The sequence below is a fragment of the Neodiprion virginianus genome, chromosome 5 (genome assembly GCF_021901495.1).
Source record: "Neodiprion virginianus isolate iyNeoVirg1 chromosome 5, iyNeoVirg1.1, whole genome shotgun sequence".
Taxonomy (NCBI): Eukaryota; Metazoa; Arthropoda; class Insecta; order Hymenoptera; family Diprionidae; genus Neodiprion; species Neodiprion virginianus.
In genome coordinates, this window is record NC_060881.1 from 20,509,863 (window position 1) to 20,534,447 (window position 24,585).

The window sequence follows — 24,585 nt, forward strand, 5'->3', positions numbered from 1 at the left end:
CGCGTGTCCTGCGCATGCCCGATTAGACAAGGATAGAGGGGGGGCCTATATGCAGCTTTCTCTTTCTACCGCGCTATCGCCTTCTCAGCGCTCACGCGGTCTATTCTTATATGTCTATGATTCTACTCCGTGGCCTGGGTGGTGGGTAACAGCGCGGCGGTTCTTTAGCAAACTAGGGAGCGGCACCGGCCATAGACTTATATATAAAATAGACTGTGTACGTCGGCGATTTCCCTTGTCCCTTGAACGCCTATCGTTCTTGGTGCTGTTCTTTCTCTCTTATGAGGTATTCGCCCTACTCTTCCCTCAATGCCGGCTATGGCACGGGAACCAAGCGCCAGAGGGAAAGAGAAAAGCAAGTGAGGGGCAGTTGCAGGTTGTGCCATCCTACATATCCCCACCCCGAGATCGCTAGACAGAGATAGCTGTATCAACTGCGGGTGTAAGACAAGGATAGCACCACAACGGTGGAATCGACGTTCAGGGGACGTTTGCTCCGACCTAATGCTCAGTCTATGTTATATAGAAGTCTATGGTATCGGCGAGTGGAAGAGAGAGAGAGAACGAGAGAGCGGGGAGGGCGCATCGGTGTAGATTTTTCATAGCTGTCAGCCAGGAGAGACAGATTCGACGTCGCAGGTGATTAAGATACAATCAAAGGCGCGACAAAGAAAAAATCGCAGACCTCGCTATTCGCTACTCAATAGACAAATCGGGTAAACGGTAAGGTAGGAGGGACGCGGCTTATCTTAATTCGTTTATAATTCGGTCTAATTACGCAATTGTCATCTGTTTCTTTTTTTTTTGTTTTACTATCTATTCTCACCTCTTTTCCGTTTACTTTTCGCTCGGGCGCGCCTTGCCGTTGCCATACTCGCTCATCGTTCGCTGTAGCTGGTAGTTTAGGATATATTTTTTGCAGTTGCCAATTTTTTTTTTCTTCCGTTTGTTTTTCGCTAAGTTTTATTTTTTAATTACGCAATATATTGAAAATCATTTCTTTTTTCACCTCGGCAAGGCAACTGGTATATTAAATATTATAGGTCAAATCACACTATCATTTAAATATGCCGTACCGACGTGAACTGCAAATTTTTTTACAACGGTATTGTTATTTTTATACATTTTATATTCTGTATATACATATATTCATTAATTTATTTACGTTGCGCTTTTTTAATTTCATGTATAGCACTTAGCAGCATTTCTTTGTTATTACTAGTCATCAATTAATTATCAATTCATTCGTTGATCATTCATCTGTAAGTTCATTTTCTATAAATTTGATTCGTTCATTTAATTTATTCACTCATTCATTCATCAATCGAAGAATTTGAGTTTATTCATTCATTATATCATCCAAATATTAATTTGTTTTGCTTATTTCATTCACCCAGTTATCACGTAATCACTTATTTTCTCATTCATTATTAATAATTCCTTTATCCATTCATGATTCTTCGATTCATTAATTATTCAATTCATTCGTTCATTAATTCATTCAATTGTCCATTTAATCATTATTTACTTATTTCATGCATCCAGTTACTAATCATTCATTTCTTCATTCATTACAAATAATTTATTCATTTGCTTATTCATTCATTCGTGAATATACTCACATTTTTGTGATTAAACATTATTATTGTCATCTTTTTTTTTTTCGCTGAATATTTCTTTGCTCGTTATAATAAACTAAAATAAACTCTGACAAAATAGCAGTTCTATTATTGAACGTATTTCTAATTTGTATATGCATCATACAACTCACAGTACAAATATGTATGATGCATAGGTATAGATAAGCGATTACAATCTGCATAGTCAGTTTACTTACGTTCTATCTATCCGCATCTATAATAGAAATTATCTCATCATAGATATATTTTGTCCCTCCCACCTAAACATTTGTCATTCAAATATCCACAAATATATCATACACGTTGATAGACGAAAATGAAAATAGATCTGTATATTACTATAACACGTCATTATGTTCATTATATATCCGTCAGTTCTTACGTTACTTCTTTCTTTCTTCATTTCCTCCTCCAATTGTTATTTGTAAAATTCGCAATAATAAAGTAGATTATGCAACCAGATTTGTCGGCGAACACTTGTAATTATTGGAAATGAAAGAGAGAATAAGAAGAATAAAAATAACAGAACTTCTGTTATTAATCTTACAAGAGAGAGAAGTAGAATAAAATTCTATGTTCCTTAAATCAAAAGCTGATCAAATTTCGTTCAATTCAATTTAATTTCACTTTGTTTCTTCTTTACAGAAATAACATGAGTCTTCCTGTTGCGAAGCGAGGCAAAGACGACGCTAACAAAGAGATTATCGATCTTAAGGACGTTTCCAAAGAGGCGAAGAGTATGATTGAAAAAATTTTGGGTGACGTTAGCAAGACTTCGGCTACTAAGCAAATCGTCATCGGCACTGCTTCAGGATGGTAAGTTGGGGATGAATAAAATAGATATCCTGAATTAAGAATTAGGAAAAGAGGAAACACCATTCAAAAAATCGTCAGGGGTGTTGTTCGTGTCAATGATGGTGAACACGAATGGAACAATATTTCTTTCTCTCTAACAGAAACAAATCTTAACAAATTTAAATAACGCAAACTAAGATATCAATGATACTTTGAGAAAAGGTTTTATGATCCGAATGCTATAAACTTTTAAATTCTGGTGTTCTTAATTTGATTCTCATTTAATTCGGTGACTGTATCCTCATAAATTGTCTAAAAACATTCAAAGAATCTTAAATTATATTGTAGTTATAATGTGCAAATGTAATTGTTATAATCGACTAACATGTGTTGTGTAATACTTGCACAAATCTATTTTTATCCACTCTGGAGATAACTATTTGTGAAGTTTCCATCAGGTGATCTCTGGAGATCTGTGTGGGGAGCAAAATGAGCCCAGAAACATTAGAATCGAATCAAAAACATCAAAACTAAAAGCATTTTGAACACTGAACTTTTCTCAAATTGTTGATATCTTAACTTCTGTTATTCGAAGTAGCTTAGAACCGGTTTTACTACATATTAGAAGTATTATGTCAATCGTGTTCACTGTCATTGGCGCAAGGAACACCGCTGGAGATTTTTTAAACGATTTACTCTCTATTTTCCGATACTTTTGATTCATGTTTAATATTATTCAAGTCAACCAATTGATGGGTCATGATTTTCAAAGTATCCGTTTGAAACACTCACACGAGAAATTCATAACTTATAGACTGTGTCAGAATTACCAAGTCTCTAATTTGACCGTCACCACAACTGGATCATGGTAACGGTCTATTACACAATCATCTTTTCCACTAAAAATCATTCCTCCAGCAACATTGTTGCTATCTTTCTCGCAAAAGCATGATTAGCGACGCTTTGAGACCAAAATTGCGTCATCATTGTCAATCACTACTGCAAACAGTTTTGTTTATTTCCAAGGTGTTTAAAATCCTTGAGCGTTGACGTCACTGCTAAATACTCTAGTGTTACAGTAAAAACGAAAAGGTAGCGTTTATATGAAAAAGAAAACTTCAGGTACATAAAATGAAACTTTGAAAATTCTCTACTCTTTTTTAATAGTAAAGATTGAAACTTCTTTTTATTAATTTTCCTGTTTGTTCCATTTTCTTTTGATTCGATAATGGACATCAAAAATTGATGTTGCATTATTTGATCCATTTTTTTCAATTTTCGAATAGGACAACCGGTTTCCTCACAATGAAGGTGGGAAAGGTGGCTGCGTTCGCTTTGGGTGGAGGAATTATCATTCTTCAAATAGCCGCACATAAGGGATACATAAAAGTAAATTGGGATAAGATACAGAAGAAAGCAGAAAAATTGTCCGACAAGGTGGAAGAAAAAGTAACCGGCGAAGGACCCAAATTCATGGATAAGGTGAGCAAACTTTGAAAAAAAAGCAAGAAGACGAGCAAAAATTGAATTTTCTTCAAACAGAATCATAGAACTTTAATTTCGGTTGATCTAACTTTTATGAATGCTAATTTCAATTTGACTGAGAAGATAAATGACAGTGAAAAAAAAGAACAGGTACTGGAAAGATTTATAAAAAAAGCTTGGAAAGAGCTGAGTAAAAAAGAAAGCAACCCCTGAACAAAGAAATACGGAATTTAAAAAGTATCGAGGCAAGAATTGAATAACGATGAAGAAAAGGGAGGGAAGAAAAAAAATATTTTACACAAACTAATAGGAAGATAAGGATTCAATCGGTATTAGAATATATCTAGAAATAATTAAGAAGGAATGAAGGAAGATTTTTTCAAAATTCAACATTCACAGCACAAATTTAAACTCTGAATTAAATTTGAAGTAAAGTCTATCGTTTCGTTTTTGTTCGCAGGTAGGGCAATGGTCTCGAAACAACACATATCTGGCGACAGGTTTCGTCGGTGGTTTCCTTATCGGTCTAGCGTCTTAATTCAAATCGTGTTGATCATTTTTTTTCTTTTATTGTTGATTCTTTTCCCACCTCTTTTTTCAAGTTATGCAAAACAAGAAAAGAAAACCAATGAAATAATCTGGAATAGATCCGCAGGATTCTCCTGCTTTGTTTCTGGCCGTTGTTATTTTTTCAACTGTGCATCGGTACATATAAATTATATTGTGTATAGAAATCATTTTTTCGCGACACTTTTTGCGTTCTTGCCCTTTTTTCTGTTCCAAATTTAAACTAAGAATAAAAACTGCGAGTTGCGGATTCATTCAGGATTGTTCCATGCTTTTTCTTTTGCATCGAATAGATATTATATTGCATTGTTTTTTTTTTATGACAGAAAAAACAACGTTTTTCGTAATTTCGTATTAAGTTTATTTTGACTTGTGACTGTTTCCTCTTTTTATTCGCTGATATTTTATTCGTTTGCGTATTTTCTTCACATCTGCACTTTGTCGATAAAATATATAATACGGTACTCCTGTGTTTTATTTCTATATTAATAATTATATAATAGTCTTTGCCTACGCGAGAAAAAAATAGAAGAAAAAGCACCGAAATATGTGCGTATATAATGCGAGAAATATACGTGTAATGTGTAAATATAATACTACTTAGAAATATCATATGACCTGCAAAAGTACTCGATAATTAGTTGATTATAATTTAGTATTTTGGTTTATATCACGTCAATTTTAAACCCAATAAAAAAAACAAAGAAAAATTGGAAAAAATATATCCCCACAAAAAAAAATAATTTACCTCGCATGGAATTGCTTTTTTCTTCTTTGCCTTGAATTTTATTTGAATCTATAATAATCTATCGGGTAGATTTTTAGCGTTATTATTTATATTCAAAGACAGAGGTTGTCAGAAATAAAAACAAATAAATAAAATGCTTCGATTTATGAGGGTGACAAAAAATCTGTAGTGAATGCAGAAACAGAATGAAAAAAAATATTTGAAAAGAATAATAATAATAGAAATACAAAAAGATTTGCTTGACTATTCTAGAAAACAAAAATAAAAGATAACGAAAGAACCTACGTTACACAAAGGCATGTTAACAAGTAAAAAAAGCTAGACATGACGTAACTTCTAACATATTTTGTAAGCTTGTGCAAATAAATGAGATGGAAAACAAATCCAATCGTTATAACAAATGAGGTACGTGGCAACGCGAGCATGGCAAGGAAAAATGCGTGGTGTAATAGTGGTTGAATAAAAGTATTTTTGTTGCAGGTGGAAAGGTTTGTTGACAAGAAATTGGACAAAGCGGAGCAGTTGTTGAAGAACGGCGAGTCTCGTACGCGTCGCTGGTACGATGTCATGACGAATAACGACGCATTCAAGCCCAAAGAGATACACTTTTTCCTTGCCTCGTTCGCGGCCGGTTTAGCACTGGGTTTTGCGACCGCCAATTAGGTAGCAACTTGCTGTATGCCGAGGGTAAAAAACAAAGCTGAAATTCCGTTCAGTCCCAGAAACGGCGGAAAGGTTGGCGGTGCGAGAAGAAAATTCAGCGCCGAGGCCGCCAGAGAATTATTCTCGAGAGTATTCTCTCAGGAGTTCTTGGACGACGTCGTAAGATCTTTTAACAACGATCTTTATCAGCCAGCTTTGGAAAAGTTTAGTCGGTTCGTTGACGATATAAAAAATCATTGATTCCGGAAGTATTTTGATACTTGATTATTTCCGACGAGATGAAGAGCGATCGGCGTGAACAAAACCCTTTGAAACTATTATTTCTTTTTTTTTCTCTACCATCTTGGAATACAGCAAGTAAAAATGTTTGATCAGATGGAAAATCGAAATGCAAGTGGAAGAAAGTACGTCGAATATTACTTAATAGTAATATATAGTATATACCTGAAGAAAGAAAAAATGAATATCGAGAAACTGTTCAATATATATATATGTTTACACACACGAAAGTCATCGTTAGACTGGTAAAGACGCAGATGTCAAGTAGTTTACAACTTCACCTATAGCTTTTAGAAATCGCATTTACGCGAGTATTAAGTTTACAAGGAGGAAATAAAACAAACCAACTAACAGTGAAACAACAAAGAAAAATATGTGTATTATCAATTGACACATAATTATAGTATAGTATTATTAGTATTGTTACTATTGTCATTACTATGATTGCTATATTGTTGTTGCTGTTGTATAATGTTTGTGACACAGTAATTCATTATGATTACGGCGCGGTAGTCGTTCGTTCCGACTTATATCGTGAAAATCTTACGATTTTGTGAAACGAGCGTATAAAATGAAGAATACGAATAAAAATACTGTTCTTCAAATATTATATTATATTAAAATATACATCGTCATTTGATCTCTCCTATATTTATTATTTATATTAGAAATATTATTGCTATCATTTAGTGTTCAAATCTAATCGATTGATTTATTTATTTTTAATTCTACCACATACGACATTCACCCAATTTATTCTCTACCATATGTCTGAATTATCCCTGAATTCTTCCGATTGCAGTTTCAGATTCAACGACTTTTTATTCAAATATATGTAGTCTGAAAATTGTTCGTAAACGATGAATGATTTAGAAAGATTCTAAACAAGAGAAAAAGAAAGTTAATAGTTAATATCACGTTTTATTATGAAAATTGAAAAAAAGTAAATCAACTAGCGAGATCATTAAAAAATAAAAAAAGGAATTCCGGTAAATGAGAAGAAATTAATTGCCGATGAATTTGTTTGAATTTTTCTGGTTTATTGACTCATCGAATATATTTTTTCCAATTGTTTCTCTTTTTTTTTTGTTTTTTTCCCCTTTACGATTAGTCCGTTTATCCAACTACACATGCGTATCAAATATTGAAATCCATGTGTGGAACAATTGAATCCTTGACAAATGTTTTAATCCCAGCGAGGTGGTTTTTCCGTTTCGGTTAGATGTATTTGAATGGAAATCAATGTTGAAGTTTCATTCATCAATAGAAACATTTCAGCGCCGGGTTCATTAAAATACGTCAAGCGCATCAAGAAACAACCCTGTTGGGTGCTCAGCTTTGGGAGTCACTTTCACCCCATTAACCTGTTGATTGGCAGATAAAAAAAAAATACGTGTCTCTTAGTTTTCTATGCACTACAACACATATGAACTAGCTCAAAATCGGAGGGGTCAACTGACCTAGGGTTTCCTGTGAGTAGTGCGCTAAGTTGAGAGCTTTTAAATTTTTAGCCATTAAGGTTTTTTTGAGTTTCGGATCGTGGACTTCAATATTCGGTGATATATATGTATAAGGGTCAAGGTCGAAATCGACCAGGGCACCCCCTTAAGGGGGTGGGAGATTCTTCATATGGGAAATTCTTTAAGAATTCGTTGCGGATTTTTTTTTCACAGGACGCCTTGTTTTTACTCTTTTTAAAGGGGGGCCTGGTCGATTTCGACGTTGACGTATATATCACCAAATATTGAAATGCACGTATCTCAAACGCGAAAAAGGCTTAATCCCATTCTATACATAATTCTGAACATAAATACTCCAATGCATTTTCATTTGACGCAGAAATAAAAAAAATGGGACGAATTTTATGAATTTACGTAAATTCGAAAAATTGGTGATTTCGAAAAATTAACGACGGAGCCAGGAATCGAACCCGGCGTCTAGAGATGCTTGACACTTCTTATTCACACATAAACCGGGCACAGGAAAACAAATTCGAACTCACTGGTGATGAGAGATATTAACGACAACAGAGTCAGGGCGGCTAGGTGGTCTAGTGGAGTAAGGCTCCGGTCAAGCATCTCTAAACGCCAGGTTCGATTCCTGGCTCGGTCGTTAATTTTTCGAATTTACATTCTTTCAACAAATATTCTCTCGTAGATAAATGATTTGCACATCCGCATATCATTCATTAGACGGCATTGCTTGTCTTACGTGGCTTCTCATCGGTTGCAAGGATTCAAAAATGGTAAACACAACATCTACACATTAGAGTCTCCTTATACACAGTGCTTGTAGAGAAGAAACTTCTTATTCAATCTATGAATTTACTATTGCGATTTTGTAAAGTCCGTTGCATTTCTGTATTTCTGCATCAAATGAAAATTTATTAGTGTATTTTTGTTCATAATTGCGGACAGAATGGGACTGTGAAGTCTTTTTCGCGTTTCAGACAAGTATACACGTCAACATCGAAATCGACCAGGGCATCCCCCAACAAGGTGTCTGGTGAAAACCATGTCCGCAACGAATTCTTAAAGAATCTGACGCCCTGTCAAACTAGGTACTACACTTATGTGTTTTTTCAATAAAATTTTGGATTTGGAGAAAACCCCGAATTCGTGGTCCAATAATTTATTACGAACTAAGTAAGTGTACAAACCTATCTGAAATTAGGATTATCATTAAAAGAAATGAAAATGAGTGTTCTACTAATTGATACATATGCCCGTTGACTGTGTTTATACAGAAAAAAAAGAATGATATTACCTTGTAAGGTATGTAGAAAACTTGACCTCTTTCAAATTTTAGCGATACCAAAGTTTAAAATAATTAAAGATCCATGTTAATGGATGGATTGATTGATTTCACGTTGCAGTCTATGCACAAGTAAGCTTGGAAATAATTCAAGAATATTTATAATATACGCTAAACTCTTTTGTAATATTATGTATGGTAAAGAAAGAATGAAGCAATAAAATGAATTATAGTACTACTGCTGTACGACAAAAATCGAATCTTGCATGACCCTAGATTTTACATTCAAATTTATATACATACTTATTATATACAAATAACGCATGGATAATAATTAATTATAAGTATACTCAATCAGTCGAAAAAACGGGAAACGCTGGGGAAAAAGAAACCATGTATAGGAGTTGAATTCTTTTACACATTCTCTTTTTCCTTCTGCTTTTTTTCAACGTAGACTTTGAAAGTTTCCGGTAGTTGATTAGAGTCAAAATCGTTTGAGACACTGCATAATGATGGCTCTCAATCTTCTTCGAAGTTTTTGATCACCATTGCAGAATATGTGCGTCGAATTGTCGCCTATCTGTATCAAAGTGTCCTCATCTTGCTGAAAAATTAGATCATATGGCGTCTTTAGTAGACATCGATATCGGAAAGAACCTTTTCAATTAGTTCTCGAAACGTTAACATGTTTTTTTCCCCATATCTTACCAAATGAATATTCGTCGAAGTCGGACTGTGCTGCAATTTCGCGCCGTGAATTCCCTCCTGATTCAGCTTTTGCATCAATTCCTGTGGGTCGACGTTTCCGTACTCGTGTTTGCGCTCCCGTAGAACTTCCTCCTTACTCGGCGCACCTGATCCCGAAACAATCGACGCCTTGCGTTTCGCGCTTTGACGGTCCTCGATAGTCTGAAAATAAGTCTTGGTAGCGTTTCGAGTATGCTGACAATGAGTCTTGGCGAATGGGGACATTGAAACCGGAGAAAAAAACTCGCGCTCACCTTTATCGTGTAAACGTTGTCTTTTACTTCCAGTTCGCCACTAACCGTTGCCAAACTTAGTCCTGGTCTAACTTCGCTCGGCACGATGTTTCCTGCCAATTCTGGCTCTATGAATACTCGACCGTTCTTCCGCTTCAGGGGCAGCTTTATTACCTCGCCTCGTTTGAAAGTTATCAAAGGTCTTTCCTGGAATGTTGAATAAACGCAATTTCGAACATTTATTACAGTTTCGTCAGGATCATATTAGCCAGATGAATTATCTACAATCAATATCGATGCAGTCAGAATTTTAGCACAGTAATCCAAATGTAACTTCGCCTAATTAATCACCAAATGACCCACAGGATAATTATGAAAACTGATTATTGATGTAGAATTTTCTTTTTGATTTATTGTGTTTCTTTTCGTCTTATTATCCATTAATTTTCGGAGGAGATCATAACGCGAAGTGCTCAAATTTGTGTATACAATATCACAAAAACGTCTGTTTAAGAAAGAAAAATTTCGAAATACGTTTCATTAATCGCAAAACTTAAAAATTAAAAAATAAATAACCGCAACCTAAATTTTTTTGTTCATGTGGCTATTTCAGGTATTAGTTTCTTTTCTCTGTCTTATTGTCCTCTCTTTTTCAGTATTAGTTTTGCATCACTTACTCCAACAGGTTCGATGACCAGATCAGACCTGTGAGGCGCAGTCATTGGCGGCTGGGTATAACATTCAGGCACAACGAGATTATCAGGCTTCAAATCACGGATCAGTTTGTTTGCCTGGGTGAAATTCAGCGACGTGTCTATTGGACAGTGGACAGCTTTCATGGCTAGCGGCTGAAATGGTGCCAAGGCATCCAAATAAGGAAAATCTGGCTCTGTGAAAAGCCAGAGACGAAAAAAAAAATTACTCTCAAGTTTCAATGTGTGAATAGAGGCCGAATCGAACAATGAAATTTAATTTGAAGATTGAATTGAATGTTCCAAATATATTCGAATCATTTTGGTAATATTTAATGGTTTGAATCGTTTTGTTAACTCAAGTAGTTCAAGACCGTTTATAAAACATGTGATGCTGCAGGGTCTGTGCAATCGTCACGCTTTGTTACAAGGGTGGAGAGCTCGAGAAAAAGTCACGATATGCAAGTGTAATTTTCTCAAAAATTATCGTTATCAACAGAAATTGATGAATTTCCAACTTATATTAAATGTCATTTTAGTAAATACATAATTGTTCATTTTTCAGATGTATAGTCACGTTTTCGTTCATGGCACGTTCATTTATCGACAAAATTCCAATGAGTCGACGCGAGGGAGGGGTAAAATAAGAATCAAAGATTCGCGATTGTGACTAAATTATTCGAAAAATTCGAATCATCTCGACTTAAAAGATAATGAATAAAAAAAAATAGGGAGCAGAGTGACTGACCGGTGAAAATAATTGTGTGCTGAGCGTTGTTTCCCCACATCTGTACAAAGTGTACAGCATCTCCAAACCTGAGACTCGGATGTCCGCAAAAAACAACGCACGGCTGTCTGTAGTCGGAACTAAATCCTTCAGCATATGTCGATGTGAAGTGTTTCAGTCTGGCGTTCTTGACCAAGAAAGCATGAGGGAATGGCTCCTCGGGGAGATAAACCTTGTTTTGTTTGTTCGTCGACAACCTTAAAACCAAAGGGATTTTAAACATTTTCGACAATTCGACATAAACCGAATAATTTGAGTTTTTGAGTTATTTAAATTACTGAAATTATGCGAAGTGTTTAAAGTATCTTTCACAGCAGATGAAACAAAACGGAAAATTCCCGGTTTGAATCGATTAATTTGAACAATTCAGAGTATTTAACTCATTGCAATAGGTATTTCAACTGTTTGAATTACTAAAATAATTTAAACTATACAGATTTTTTCAAAATCGGAATTGTTTGAACTGGTTGTAACTATTCGATTCGATTCGATTCAACAACTATTCGTGCACCCTAATAATGTAAGCATAGTTCTACTTTCTTACTTTGTCCAAGTTATCAGTTAATCGTCAAAATGGACTCACCACTCGGCCAGAATATTTGAATATGCCAAAGATGTTTCAGCGACTGGCGATATGAAGAAAAGTGGAACCTGAGAGAAGCCGGACTTATCCAAATGTGTGCTGAGGCATTCAAAGAGGTCGTAAACAACACCAGACGGATAACAGGGAATCAAAACACAGCCGCCGGCTCTGAGCGTCATCGCTGTAAGATTGAGAAGACAAAAAAACAAAGAAAACATCAGGAAGAACTCAGCAGAGGCACAAAAAAAGGTTTCAAACTACAGAAATTTCTGTACTTTCAATATCTGAGCAAGGACTCTTAATCTGTGTTTTTTTTTCTCGTTTCTCAATTTTTTTTTACCGACGGTCATGCAAAGCTCGCCAAGCATCGTGTCCGGATTTGCAGTCGGCGTTTGCGTCAGGCCTGTGAGTATCAACATGTTGGCATGTTTCAGTGTCGTCTGCTCCATCGGTCGTGGATGAGTCGTCAGTGTTGAGGAGCCGCTCACATAGGCCACCTTTTCATGGTCACAGGATATCAGCCAGTTGCTGCTACCCAAGCAGTAACCCGAACTTATCGGAGTCACCGTTAAGGCGCCGTATATATCCTGAGTGGAAAAAGTATAATCACATTTTTCTCCCTTATTTATCAAGTATTGTACTCTCAATTTTCTTGCGCTTTTTTGGTACATTTGCTATCAATCGGAGTTTAACTCATTCTATTTCTTAAATTTTTGCACAATAGTGGGATGGTTTTAATGATACTAAGATTCAAATGTTTGACGCTTATTGGCCTCATAATTGAGCAATTAATTGTACTGTAATGTCTGAGTCTAAAGTTTGGATAATAGGAAAAATAGTTCAAAAAATTTCCACAAGTGGTATTGGTGCTAATGATAGTGAAGACGAATGAAACAACATTTTCACCATGTGATAGAAACGATTCTGAGTGAATTCGAATAACATAAGCTATCAACCAGTTGAAAAAAGATGTTACAATAGAACGTTCGAAATATTTGAACTTTGATGTTGTTTTTAATGCGATTCTAACGTTTTTGAGGATATTTTACTTACTGACCAGATCCTTACAATTCGTTTAAAAAACATTCAAGAAATTTTATAATATAGAATAGTTATAACGCATAAATGTAATTATGGACGAAAATCTTAGGAAACGTACTTACAAAAATCTATTTTTATCGACTTTGGAGATAACCATTAGCGATATTTTTTTTAAGGGATCACCGTAGATTTCTATAGTGAATAAACTCAACCCAAAAACATTGGGATCAGATCTAAAACACAAGAGTTTGAGCACCTTGAACGTCTTAATCATGAAACCGTTTTTGCAAATTGTTGATATGCCAGTTTGTGCAATTCAAATCGGCCCGGAATCATTTCAATTACGTAGTAGATACCGTTATTGGTGCAACCAACACTGCTGGAGATTTTCTAAACGTTTTTTCTCTGCTCCCAACTTTTAATTCAGTCCCATGGACTCCAAATAGATTGATATTCACCAGTTTCTGATCGTAACCGACCATCTGGATGTGGGCAAGGCTAGAGTTGACAGCGGCCATAGAGTAGAGGTGCTTCCAAGACTTGGGTTTCATGGCATCGGCGAGTGGCGGAGGCAGAACATGGAGCATTTCTTTCCAGTGTTTGGCCAGCATAGCCTTAGGTGTCTGCTCGATAAATTCAACCAGCTCCTCCATGAAGAATCTACCGATTTGCAGGGTCGGTTCCGTCGCATAAACTATACCTTTGAACCCCGTACCTTCTGTTATGAACGGCAGTGCGAGCATGCAAGTGTAGTTCGATATCAGTATCGCATCAATCTCAGAAAAATCCGTGATCTTCTCTAACGGTGGACAAAACTCTGGCGTTGAATCAACGAATACTCTTCCACAGTTCTCTTTCAGCTCCTGGCAATGTGTTCAAATACCAATTTCATTAATGCAATTTTTGCATCTGGGTCTAGAATTTTCAAACGATTCTTCTGACATTTCGATTAATTCTTCTCCCTGTTTATCGGTTCACTCATATTTCAATTCAGTTTAACGATTAATCGACTAACCAAAATTTTCAATGAATTGGTTTTTTAATAAAATGATTCATCGGTATTCTTAATTAATTGGATTTCAGATTAATCGATTCATCAATGTTTTTGATTGACCAGTTTTTCGATTAACGGAATCATCGATGTTCTCACTCAATCGATTGTTTCAATTAATCGATTCATCGGTATCCTTGATAAATCTGCAGTATTTTGGGTAATTGATTATTTCATACTTTTAATTTGGTGTTACGAGTACTCGAACAACCTTTCACCTTGGCTCATTTGTTTCTCGATCAATCAATTCTTCTGATAACAAATGTTCAGAAATTTACAAATTTTCTCTTTGTGGAAAATGATAGCACTACTCATCAAATAATAGAACCAAGGAAACTTATTGAAAGGTGGAAAAATCGGAATTCAGTTTCAACAGTTTCAACATGAGATTGAAGAACGTCACACAGCTCTAACGAAACATAGTATCGATAAACAACACACTTTTAATTACGACAACACAAACATCTTTTGTGAAGAACACAATTATTATAGAAGACTGTTACTAGAAATGTGCAACATTGTAGGTCACACCAATTCTGTTAATCTTAGACAAGATGTTGAACATTTAAGTAATATTTACAAACCTCTAATCTCCGCCCACACAACAAATATTGTTTAACCTTAACTACATACAAAAAAAATTTTTTTTGTCCACATTACACAGTCCTTTCTACATAGCTTTTCTCACAAAATATTTATTGTTTTTCTGTATAATTGTTTATAATCGGTTCACCTTCACTCTGGATTATATTTGTTTTCTCCCATCAGTCGTTATTCACCTGTTGACTCAATCGGTTCAACCAACAATAATTTTTCGTTAGACATGTGGAACTTAATTATAAAGAGCCTACCTCCACTTCTTTGACACTTGCGAATTAATTTTATTGCTAAAAAGACCTTCTTTAAAAACCTTTTAACACAATGATATACTGACTGTGAAGAAACATAGTTCTTTAATCTTTTTAATTAATGACTTCCAACTATTAACTCCCACATGTAAAATAACTTGAAGATTGACATTGACTACCGTCACTCAAAAGAACACTGTCTCCACCAATTGTAATTGTGAATTCGACTACATCTTAGTCCACTTACTTAATTCAAAAAAAAAAAAAGGTAAATAACACTTAAAGACATTCTTATTTCAATTAATCAAAAGGTTCTTACTAATCAATAATATATAATAGCTCTAAGAGTATTACATCTACAATATTTAAGTCTGATTACTTCTAGTACTATTATTTATTTTATAAAAAATCTTTTTGTTGTTCTTGACAGTTAAAAAAATAAATCGTTCTGAGGAGGGCCCATATCCGGGTCGAAACGTTAACTAAAAATACGTTTACTTAATTGACCGATCACCAAGATTCTATAATAGATTACATACGAGGTCGAGAATTCTTATTCATCAGTCTATAATAGTAATTGAAAATCGAGACAGTGACATAATGTAGGTCTTACCCCTTCAATTTGCCAATCCTGATTGTTATCCCTGGGAACCCAACTGGGAAGGGAGTTGAACTTGGCACTAGGCACCATGGGCATCGGCATGAAATTCAAAATTGACTGCATGTTCAGACCACAGTCCAACATTAGCGTTATGCCTTTGAAGCTCAAGACCAGGCATGGCTTTGTCGGCTCGCTGGACAGGCAGTACTGGAATAATAATGAAATAAATAAAATTGAAATAAATGTAGAAAGAAAAACACATGATGAATACTTAGTAGTTGTATCGATTTGTCAAGAAAATATAAGAACAAAAAGGTATTTATGATTATCTGGTGAAATTTGGTTCTGAAAAACCATTTTATTTGTCATAATTGAATTTCTGAAATTTATTATGTATTTTATTTATTGAAATCATATCTTTTTACGTGATACATAATTCAATAATTGGATTTTTGTAAGTTTATGGGGCTAGGTCAAGTTATGTTCAATTAGAAGCTTAGAAAGCCGTTCGAAGATTGAAATTCTATACCAATGGCATATTTATTATCAAGGAAATATAACGCAATTACAATCATTCTTACCAGCTTCATTTGAATGATTTGAATTGACGATATCGTAATTTTCTCCCGGTGTTTTTTCAATTTTTCTAACCTAAAACACAATCTTGCTGTCAAGGCATAATCTTTCCGAATCCTCGGTATTACTCGGCTACACGGTGCAAGCATGCTGCAGAAGACTAGTTAGAGAGCATGAGACCTAATTCGAGTGGTAGGGAAGATTCTCCGCTTGAAGCTTTCTGATTGGCACACGTGCACGGTCTCATTGAAATGAGACTTCGTTTCCAGGCAGCTGTTGACTGAGGGTATCAGACAGGTTCCAGGGTAGATCAAGAGTTACAGCCAAAAACCGAAAATTTCCTTGGCAATTTCTCTGCTGCTGGTCCTACGCTCTTTTTGGTGGGTTTTCTGTGTTCTGGGGGTCCAATTAGTCAAAAAAGGGTCATACAAATTGATTCGGAGACTAAAGATTTTTTGCTAAAAAATAGATTAACCTTGTATTTTTTCAGCTCGTTTTTGGTTTTGTTTTAAACATGCTGGGCAACTAACTACTAGCGCCACTAGTGGTGGAAATTGGGGGCAGAATCGAGGGACATTTTGCGAACCACATTTAGCACCGTGTGTCAGCACCGTATTCCATCAAATTCTATCGTATTTCAAAAGACGCTAGAATTAACTAGTGTAGCTAACGTGAACCCGGCGCACTGGTCGGACGAGATCTGCCGCTCGCTCCGTGGTAGCGCTTTTATAAGAGGCGGTTTGGCGGATCGTCAAGCGTTCAGCAGTCGCTCGGTGACGTCAAAGTTCTAAGAATTGCGAATGCCTGATTCTCTTATCCCTTTCTGAATTACATTCCTAGGTGATCATTATTCATCAATTTCATGCGAGAGTGAGTTCGATAGCGTTGTACTTATAATGACAATTTATTTGTTTGATTACAAAATAATTGTAACTGTGTGTTCCTAAGTAGGGGGAAGGGGGTCGCGCGATCCGCTATTTCGGATCAAACGTACAAAAATTTTTTTTTTTTTTTTAAAATAACTCTTTGTTGCAGGATCAACCGCTTAGGAATTACTATAACAAGACCAATTTTTTGCAACTTTAATCCAGGATGGCGAATCGCACGGACCCTCCTCTTCAAAGGCCGAAAATACATACACGACAATCACTACTATCCCACCATTTGTAGTGCAAAGGTTTGTTTTACTCCCCATCAACTGAACTACATTTGAACATAATTAGAATGTCAGGAATAAAATATAAGTACATTACATACAAAACCGTAAATTTATATAAATATTGAATTTGTAAAGGCTTATTATTTGCAATAATTCTAATCGAAGACTATACTAGAATTGATTAAGACCGCACTTACCTTGCTGTATTTCGTATTCATCCAATTCTGCAGCATGATGCAATTTCCACTTTTGCATTTTCTTATTCTCATCGATGGTACGTCCGTTTTTTTTTTTTGAAAATCAACCGTTCAACCAATTTTCATTTATAATATATAATTAAGCAAATCAAGATTTCATTTCCAAGAAAGCCCTCCATTTCGAACCTCAACTCTAGAAAATATATATTCAATCATCTCCTACATCAATTTGTTGAGCGAAATAAGTTCGTTATCAACTACCACGAAAATTGATTAAATACTCACTTAGCAAAATTAGGCTAAAATAATAAGAATAAGTACATTTAAATATAAATAAAATTATGCATCGTGATTCTCGCGTTGAGAAAAATAAAATCATTAATTGCGACACAACGTACAAAGTTTAGTTGAAAAAAAAAAAAATTCAAAATAATAATAACATTATTTTCTCGAATATCGCACGATATAAGATTTTATTTCCGTAAATAATTAGATAGAAAATATAATTAAACCGAGCTAAATAATTATAAGTTTTTCGTTTCTAGTTTTGTTTGTTGTGAAAACAGGAGGAGGGGTGAAGTTTCTGTTGCTATATAGTATTATTAATAATAATAATAGTTATTATAGGTAGTAAATAATTACGTTATGCAAGTCGGAATAATAAAGTTGCCAATGAGACGGTTTTTTTTTATCAACTATTTCGAGAAGTTTGACAATATTTGTTATGCTTATCATTAAAATTCAATGATATTGTTGTTTGTAATATTTCACGTGGTGGTAGAAGATATATCGTCGTCGTCGCTGCTGCTTGATTAAATTAAAATCTTTTTTTTTTATTTTCAATTTTCACCGTACCAATGTAATCAATCATTCAATTAACCAGATGGTTTCTCATTACAAATAAAAATAAAAACAAAGAAAAAGAAAAGAAACATAAATTTAATCAGCACTTGTAGTTTGTTCAATTAGTTACCTTGTTGTTATGTTTTTTGCTGATAGTAATTCATGTTGCTCGGTTGCCATCTTTAAAAAGTTATTATTACATTATTACGATAGGTAATATTTTTTCCTGCGAAATTCCTTGCGGTGGAAACAACAGTGCTGCTGTATCAGCCATTCGGATTTAGATAGTAAAAGAAATAATAAACAACGTTTCGTGAATAATAAGCATGGCGCGACGTCAGTCCTCCGTGTCATAATAATCATAATAATGGATATCATAATCTCAGCAACGTTAACTACCATGAGGGTAGCAGAAGCAGTAGCGGCAGTAGCCGACTTATTACTATCGCAATAATAATAATAATAATCAATTAATTGAGACACGGGACAGGGAGGCGGCGGCGCCACCTCACGGTGGTCATCCGTTATAGTAGCTAGTTATTTCTTCTTCTGTGCCTTCTCGGCGGCCTTGGTGACTTTGCCTGTGGCATCCTTGAAGCTGACTGCCTTGATAACACCGACAGCGACAGTCTGACGCATGTCACGCACAGCGAAGCGCCCCAATGGCGGGAATTCTTGGAAGGCTTCGACGCACATCGGCTTGCTCGGCACCAGAGTCACGATGGCCGCGTCTCCCGACTTTATCGCCTTTGGATTCTCCTCAGTCGTTTTACCCGTACGTCGGTCGCATTTCTCCTTAATCTCGGCGAACTTGCACGCTATATGTGCCGTGTGACAGTCCAACACTGGCGTATAACCGTTGCTGATCTGACCGGGGTGGTTCAACACGATTACCTGCAATACGTAATAAGCAAGAATTAGTTATCAATGAAATTAATTTTGTTCATATAGTTTACTGCGATAAATTGCTAAGTTGGAAGATATTTTTCGTAAATTTACGTAATCGAAACCACGAAAAATCGGAAATACAAAATTCAATTGCAGTTGTAATGATTTAAGAAAACGGCTTCTAGTTATTCCATGAATTTTCATGATAATAGTCCAACGAACTTTAATGACCACTGTATCAATCAAATATGAAAAGAATTACAACTCTGCTGAATTTCAGATAGCAAAGAGAAACTTAGTACTTATGGTGAAAAATAAAGTTTCGGTAACTTTTCAGAATGCCTAACGAATATTTAATTACCTACTATACACGGTTTCAATTTAATAAAAATCAAGGACACTGTGAATATTAGAAGAGCGTAATTTTCAAGACACTCAGACGCTTCAGCCATCAACAGACCCACAAGTCTTCTGGTGGAAACCGCGAATGAAGATTAAAGTGTCTCATCATAGTGTCGAATAATTCACAAACGAAAAGTACATGAATTAACATATAACAATTTTTATTGAAATTTAATGAATCTGTCGTTACCTGAGCGGTGAAATCGGCGGCGCCCTTGGGCGGATTGTTCTTAGAGTCACCGGCAACGTATCCACGACGAAGTTCCTTGACGGAAACGTTCTTTACGTTGAAACCAACGTTGTCGCCGGGCACGGCTTCAGTCAAAGCCTCGTGGTGCATCTCGACGGATTTTACTTCAGTCGTGAGACCTGCTGGAGCAAAGGTTACGACGGTACCTGGCTTCAGAACTCCAGTTTCTACACGGCCTACGGGCACCGTTCCAATACCTCCAATCTTGTAAACGTCCTGCAAACAAATTCAACAAGCATCAGTTAACCTTCAGTAATGGAAAATAGAGCGAAATATACATTGAAATTTCACTTTCAATTCTCTTGAAAAAGGAATTAAAATGACGATCAATAGAATATAATAAACATGTTGGAACATAGAAAATATGTTTGAGTTTAAATTATTCTGTTTTGTAAGATTTTTTAATTGTTGGAAAATTTATCTCAATAATTTCGAATGTAAGTATGTGATCCAATTTAATGATTGATAGACTTTTTAACGACTGCATGGTCTACTAAAATTTAACGCATTGAACGCTACGTATTACAAATGAAATGTCGCAGTTTTCGTTCAAAAATATATTATGTCAATTTTTCCAGGATAAGTCAAAATATCTCAGAACTTTTCTAGGACTTCAGGGACATTTTTTGGTTTTCCAGAATAATTGTAGAATTTAAGGATACTTAAGGAGCAGTAGATGTCCTGTAAATATATAAACCCAGGAACAGTTAGGAAGACCTTTTTACAAAACTTTTGATAATGGTTGAAATTTCTCTGCCAGAGTTTCTTGATCGAAATAGTTATTTTTCAATTTTGAATGGACGGAATGAAGCGAATGGACAAAATTTACCTGCAGGGGAAGACGCAGAGCCTTATCGGTAGGTCTGCTGGGTGGGAGGATGGCATCGAGTGCCTCAATGAGACACTTTCCATCAGCTTTGCCTTCCTTGCGTTCGACGGCCCATCCCTTGAACCATGGCATCTTGCTCGAGGGCTCGAGCATGTTGTCTCCGTGCCACCCTGAGATGGGAACGAAAGCAACAGCAGCTGGGGTGTAACCAATCTTCTTGATATAGGAGGAAACTTCCTTCTTAATTTCCTCGAAACGAGCCTCCGAGTATGGCGGCTCAGTGGAGTCCATTTTATTGACACCAACGATGAGCTGCTTGACGCCGAGGGTGAAGGCAAGTAGTGCGTGCTCACGGGTCTGACCGTTCTTGGAAATACCAGCTTCGAATTCTCCCGTACCAGCAGCCACAATCAACACTGCACAGTCGGCCTGAGACGTACCAGTGATCATGTTCTTAATGAAATCTCTGTGTCCCGGAGCATCGATGATAGTCACATAGTACTTGGCAGTTTCAAATTTCCAAAGGGCGATATCAATCGTGATACCACGTTCACGTTCGGCTTTCAGCTTGTCCAAGACCCATGCGTACTTGAAGGAACCTTTACCCATCTGCAAATAATATGAATATTAATTTTGTGCTCTCATCAGCCATTGATTCAATTTCCAGATGGTATTAATTTGACACTCAGACGCCTTCAGCCATCAATGGACTTTCTCAAGTCCTCCGGTGGAAACCGCGAATGAAGTTGTAGGGTTATCATCACTGTGCCAATCCAGATTGTTTTTATCAGTGACATCATAAGATTATAACAATATCGAATTGCTGATCAATACATATTTCAATTGGTATTCAAACTTAGATTGCTAACGAGAATTTTTTTTGTTGGGGTAGATAATGCATATTTTACATAATTTATGAAATATATCGATCATCAAGCAAGTTAATTATCCAAAGAAAAAAATCACAATCTTTTGTACTAATTGGGTTCAAAAGTGTTCAGAAATACACATGCTCATTGTTTTGATATAGATTTAAGCTTTCATTTATGGAAAAATATGTTGAGAGATATGATTAAACAAGCTTAAAGAGCTCTCCATTTAAAAATTTAAGTTACGTGTAGCTATTGAATCAGGTATAAAGATTTTCGGAATACATATCAAGAAAAAGCAAATCCAAAAAAAACAGAGTAGAAACCTCACCTCCTGAGCTTCCTTCTCAAACTTTTCGATGGTACGTTTGTCGATACCACCGCACTTGTAGATGAGGTGACCAGTGGTGGTCGATTTACCGGAATCTACGTGTCCGATGACAACGATATTGATGTGAACCTTTTCCTTTCCCATGTTTGCGTCGTTTCGTTGCTAAAGAGTTCGTCAAAAGAGCTGAAACACAGTGCAAACAAAAGAAGCCGTTAAAAAATCCGCTCTTCAACATGAACTCTTATACCACGTGGCCACCCCGAAAGTCATGCGTCCAGATTTCAGAAGGAAAAAGACCGACTGCTGCTTGTGCCCTGCGGGATTTACGGGATCGCGCGGCCATTTTGGAACTGCAGATGGAGGACATTTCTTCAGAGAATCACAGAGAAAGGGAAGAAAGCATTGCAGCAAAATACCGACCCGGTAACAACGCGGCGAGTCCTGCTTCCAAACAATATAACGGCAGTTCGATGAACATAGTTGGAAACTATGAGAGGATACGTCGATATGCGATTGCGTCACGTTGCAACATATGTACATATTTGATTAGGTGTATCAGACTACGCAGTGATTCGTTACGAGAGTTCGGAAAGGAAACGGGCATTGTGGTATATTTCGAAGCTCTTCACCTGGAAGGAAGATTGAATAAATGAACGAATGACGCGAAAGTGAGAAGGTTGTATAGTGACCTAAGGGAACCCGAATTGCGGTGACAACTCACCGCCATTACGTGGAGCGATGAACGAGGCAGAGAAGCCGATGAGGGCTGGATGTCACGGAAATAAAGGTCTAGGGCTCAAGGATGAGGAAGTGGGTGCGTTTAATCGTGTTCGAATTTCCCAAAGTACCGGGAATTCGCAGGGTGTCTAGTACAGGGAGAGTTTGAAGTCGGCATGCGGCCGAGGGTGAGAAGCAGCAGCCGGTCGGGATCGTTACATTTTTTTCACCGAAGTAGGCGATATTTCGTTAAACTACACCGAGGGCGACGTTGCCGGGAATTTGAGGTTCAGTTCTGGCCTTGATCCGAGCCCCGATGGCTGGACTTTGTTTGTGATTTCGACGGATTACTGAACGGTAACAGAGAGCACGCACGTACGACCACTCACCTCCAGATGCCACGACAGAAAGAGATCGTTGTAGGAAAGTGACATGCGCACACGGCTTCACCGACGCAGCCTCGAACCCAGCGACAGCCGACTATCGATCCCTCGCTCCTTCCGCGATCTGAATTTTTCTAAAAATTATCACCATTTGGAGTTTTTACCTTACGGAATTTACAGTGGTCTTAAATGGCTAATTGATCGACACTTTTCGCTGCAACATTCGATTCTGGAGAATTTTCAATTGGACGTTAATCTCGGCACGGCTTTGGGTTCGAGGCTTCGATGCCTTCGATTCTTCAGGTGCGTATCCGCTACCGCCGGCCTCGGGCGCATACAATCTACACCTGCATGGCTGACGTTTGGGGCCAGTGTCTTCCGGGGCGCAATCGTCGTTCCCCGTTTTTCCTTGGCAGTCTTTCGCGATTGTTATCGAGATGACACGCATGACCCGGGCTGTTTACTCCAGATTTGAGGGCCAGATCTTAATTGATCTATCTGAACTAATAGTGCAGTTTTATACTGTTCTCGTTAGTCTGGTCTGATTTTTGTAGGATAAATTAACGACGCTATTCGACTGTTCTAACGCATTTTAACAGATTTTATCCAGCTTTTCGTGAACTGCGGATTTGCATTTGTTTTGTAGAATAACAGTACTTTCTTTTACTCTTCGTTGAACCGCAATACATGCCTGCAAATTCCCGGGGCTCAAGGATCGCGAGATGCGGGCGTGTCACGAATGCCACGCCGTGAAATTTTTAAGGGAGGCAACTAGCGTTACAGTCGTGTATTGTAAGTCATCGGCGGCTTGGATCGTGCCGGAGGGCCGTCTGATCAATAACGGTGAAAAGAAGAACCAGTTTGTCTCGTTTTTCCAGGCCGCTGATTCGAAATGGCCAGATTTCAGATAGCGTATATTACAATGAGATATTTACTTCATCTTCTTCACAATATGGCTATGATTTTTCAATGTGGAGTTCAAATTGAGAAATTCCAGATTACGATGTTTAAAATGGTAGCGTTTGAAATGAAAAGAAACTTATTGGATTTCCGTTAAAATAATTTACCAAGATGTTTCGTAATGTTGTGAGAGCACGGCTTCAAATAAGTATTTTTCACCGCTGAATTCGAAAGTTCAACTAAAGAAACAGAAATTCACAAGAGTGAAATATCGTGACTCCGCTGCAACGAAACCAATAATTATTTACTTAACTATTTGTTTTTTTTTTGATTGCATACCTACAATGCTCAATTGTTTTCGTTTTCTGCAAGTCAATCTAACGGCATCTTATGGATGTCGAGTTCAGCGAGATATGTCGATACAGCGTCAAGACAAAAATCAGGAAAAAATTTGTAATTATTTTACCTTTTCAATCCAGTAAAAGTATGATAACGAATACATCTATAAATCGACGTGCGGATTTGGTTTTTAATTATTTAAGATGCAGTAATCATATTCTATTTTACTCCTGCACAATGTTGTACATGCAGTTCGGATTATGTGTTGTATAGGTATATTACATTAAATACGGTCACATGTTATGTACATTAATTTATTTATTCATTTATATGATGTATTTCAAATATTTTTTATTGGTACGTATATGCATTGAATGACTAATGTATA

At 36.5% G+C, this 24,585-nt stretch overlaps 3 protein-coding genes and 1 long non-coding RNA gene across 10 annotated transcripts; 2 read left to right on the forward strand and 2 right to left on the reverse strand.

Annotated features, from left to right (window-relative positions):
- The first annotated feature begins 517 nt into the window (after window positions 1–517).
- Window positions 518–6,511, forward strand: LOC124305918 (FUN14 domain-containing protein 1A). Of its 5 annotated transcripts, none has more exons than XM_046765920.1 (4): window positions 518–639; window positions 2,286–2,456; window positions 3,722–3,917; window positions 5,716–6,511. In XM_046765920.1, the coding sequence occupies exons 1-4, from the start codon at window positions 533–535 to the stop codon at window positions 5,896–5,898; spliced, it is 657 nt and encodes a 218-aa protein (XP_046621876.1). In that variant the 5' UTR covers window positions 518–532; the 3' UTR covers window positions 5,899–6,511. The 5 variants fall into 5 exon arrangements, with proteins under 5 accessions (XP_046621876.1, XP_046621878.1, XP_046621879.1 ...); XM_046765922.1 differs by having other exon boundaries at window positions 4,381–5,750; XM_046765923.1 differs by having other exon boundaries at window positions 569–723.
- A 2,261-nt stretch (window positions 6,512–8,772) lies between these two features.
- Window positions 8,773–16,239, reverse strand: LOC124305916 (integrator complex subunit 9). 2 transcript variants are annotated; one of them, XM_046765917.1, is made up of 10 exons: window positions 16,096–16,239; window positions 15,527–15,721; window positions 13,473–13,877; window positions 12,314–12,560; window positions 11,974–12,154; window positions 11,352–11,587; window positions 10,589–10,800; window positions 9,933–10,118; window positions 9,640–9,840; window positions 8,773–9,535 (listed from the first exon to the last, which is right to left on the reverse strand). In XM_046765917.1, exons 1-10 carry the CDS (start codon window positions 16,237–16,239, stop codon window positions 9,416–9,418), a joined length of 2,127 nt encoding a protein of 708 aa, XP_046621873.1. In that variant the 3' UTR covers window positions 8,773–9,415. The 2 variants fall into 2 exon arrangements, with proteins under 2 accessions (XP_046621873.1, XP_046621872.1); XM_046765916.1 differs by having other exon boundaries at window positions 9,640–9,852.
- LOC124305919 (uncharacterized) lies at window positions 14,984–18,378 on the forward strand. 2 transcript variants are annotated; one of them, XR_006908478.1, is made up of 4 exons: window positions 14,984–15,181; window positions 16,190–16,470; window positions 16,581–16,960; window positions 17,126–18,378. It is a non-coding gene; the product is annotated as an uncharacterized LOC124305919 (long non-coding RNA). The 2 variants fall into 2 exon arrangements; XR_006908477.1 differs by lacking the exon at window positions 14,984–15,181 and adding an exon at window positions 15,716–15,829.
- On the reverse strand, window positions 18,370–22,041 carry LOC124305917 (elongation factor 1-alpha). Its single transcript, XM_046765918.1, has 4 exons — window positions 21,859–22,041; window positions 20,659–21,267; window positions 19,770–20,045; window positions 18,370–19,183 (listed from the first exon to the last, which is right to left on the reverse strand). Exons 1-4 carry the CDS (start codon window positions 22,000–22,002, stop codon window positions 18,827–18,829), a joined length of 1,386 nt encoding a protein of 461 aa, XP_046621874.1. The 5' UTR covers window positions 22,003–22,041; the 3' UTR covers window positions 18,370–18,826.
- Window positions 22,042–24,585: the final 2,544 nt, after the last annotated feature.

Coding starts and splice junctions, on each gene's coding strand:
- LOC124305918 (XM_046765920.1), top strand. CDS start 533: ATGGTATCGGCGAGTGGAAGAGAGAGAGAGAACGAGAGAGCGGGGAGG. Junction 2,457..3,721: donor ATCGGCACTGCTTCAGGATG/GTAAGTTGGGGA, acceptor ATTTTCGAATAG/GACAACCGGTTTCCTCACAA. Junction 3,918..5,715: donor GACCCAAATTCATGGATAAG/GTGAGCAAACTT, acceptor TTTTTGTTGCAG/GTGGAAAGGTTTGTTGACAA.
- LOC124305916 (XM_046765916.1), bottom strand. CDS start 16,239: ATGCTTGCACCGTGTAGCCGAGTAATACCGAGGATTCGGAAAGATTAT. Junction 10,801..11,351: donor GCACACAATTATTTTCACCG/GTCAGTCACTCT, acceptor GGCTTTTCACAG/AGCCAGATTTTCCTTATTTG. Junction 10,119..10,588: donor TGGTCATCGAACCTGTTGGA/GTAAGTGATGCA, acceptor TCAACATTCCAG/GAAAGACCTTTGATAACTTT.
- LOC124305917 (XM_046765918.1), bottom strand. CDS start 22,002: ATGGGAAAGGAAAAGGTTCACATCAATATCGTTGTCATCGGACACGTA. Junction 21,268..21,858: donor TTGAGAAGGAAGCTCAGGAG/GTGAGGTTTCTA, acceptor TATTATTTGCAG/ATGGGTAAAGGTTCCTTCAA. Junction 20,046..20,658: donor CTCTGCGTCTTCCCCTGCAG/GTAAATTTTGTC, acceptor ATTTGTTTGCAG/GACGTTTACAAGATTGGAGG.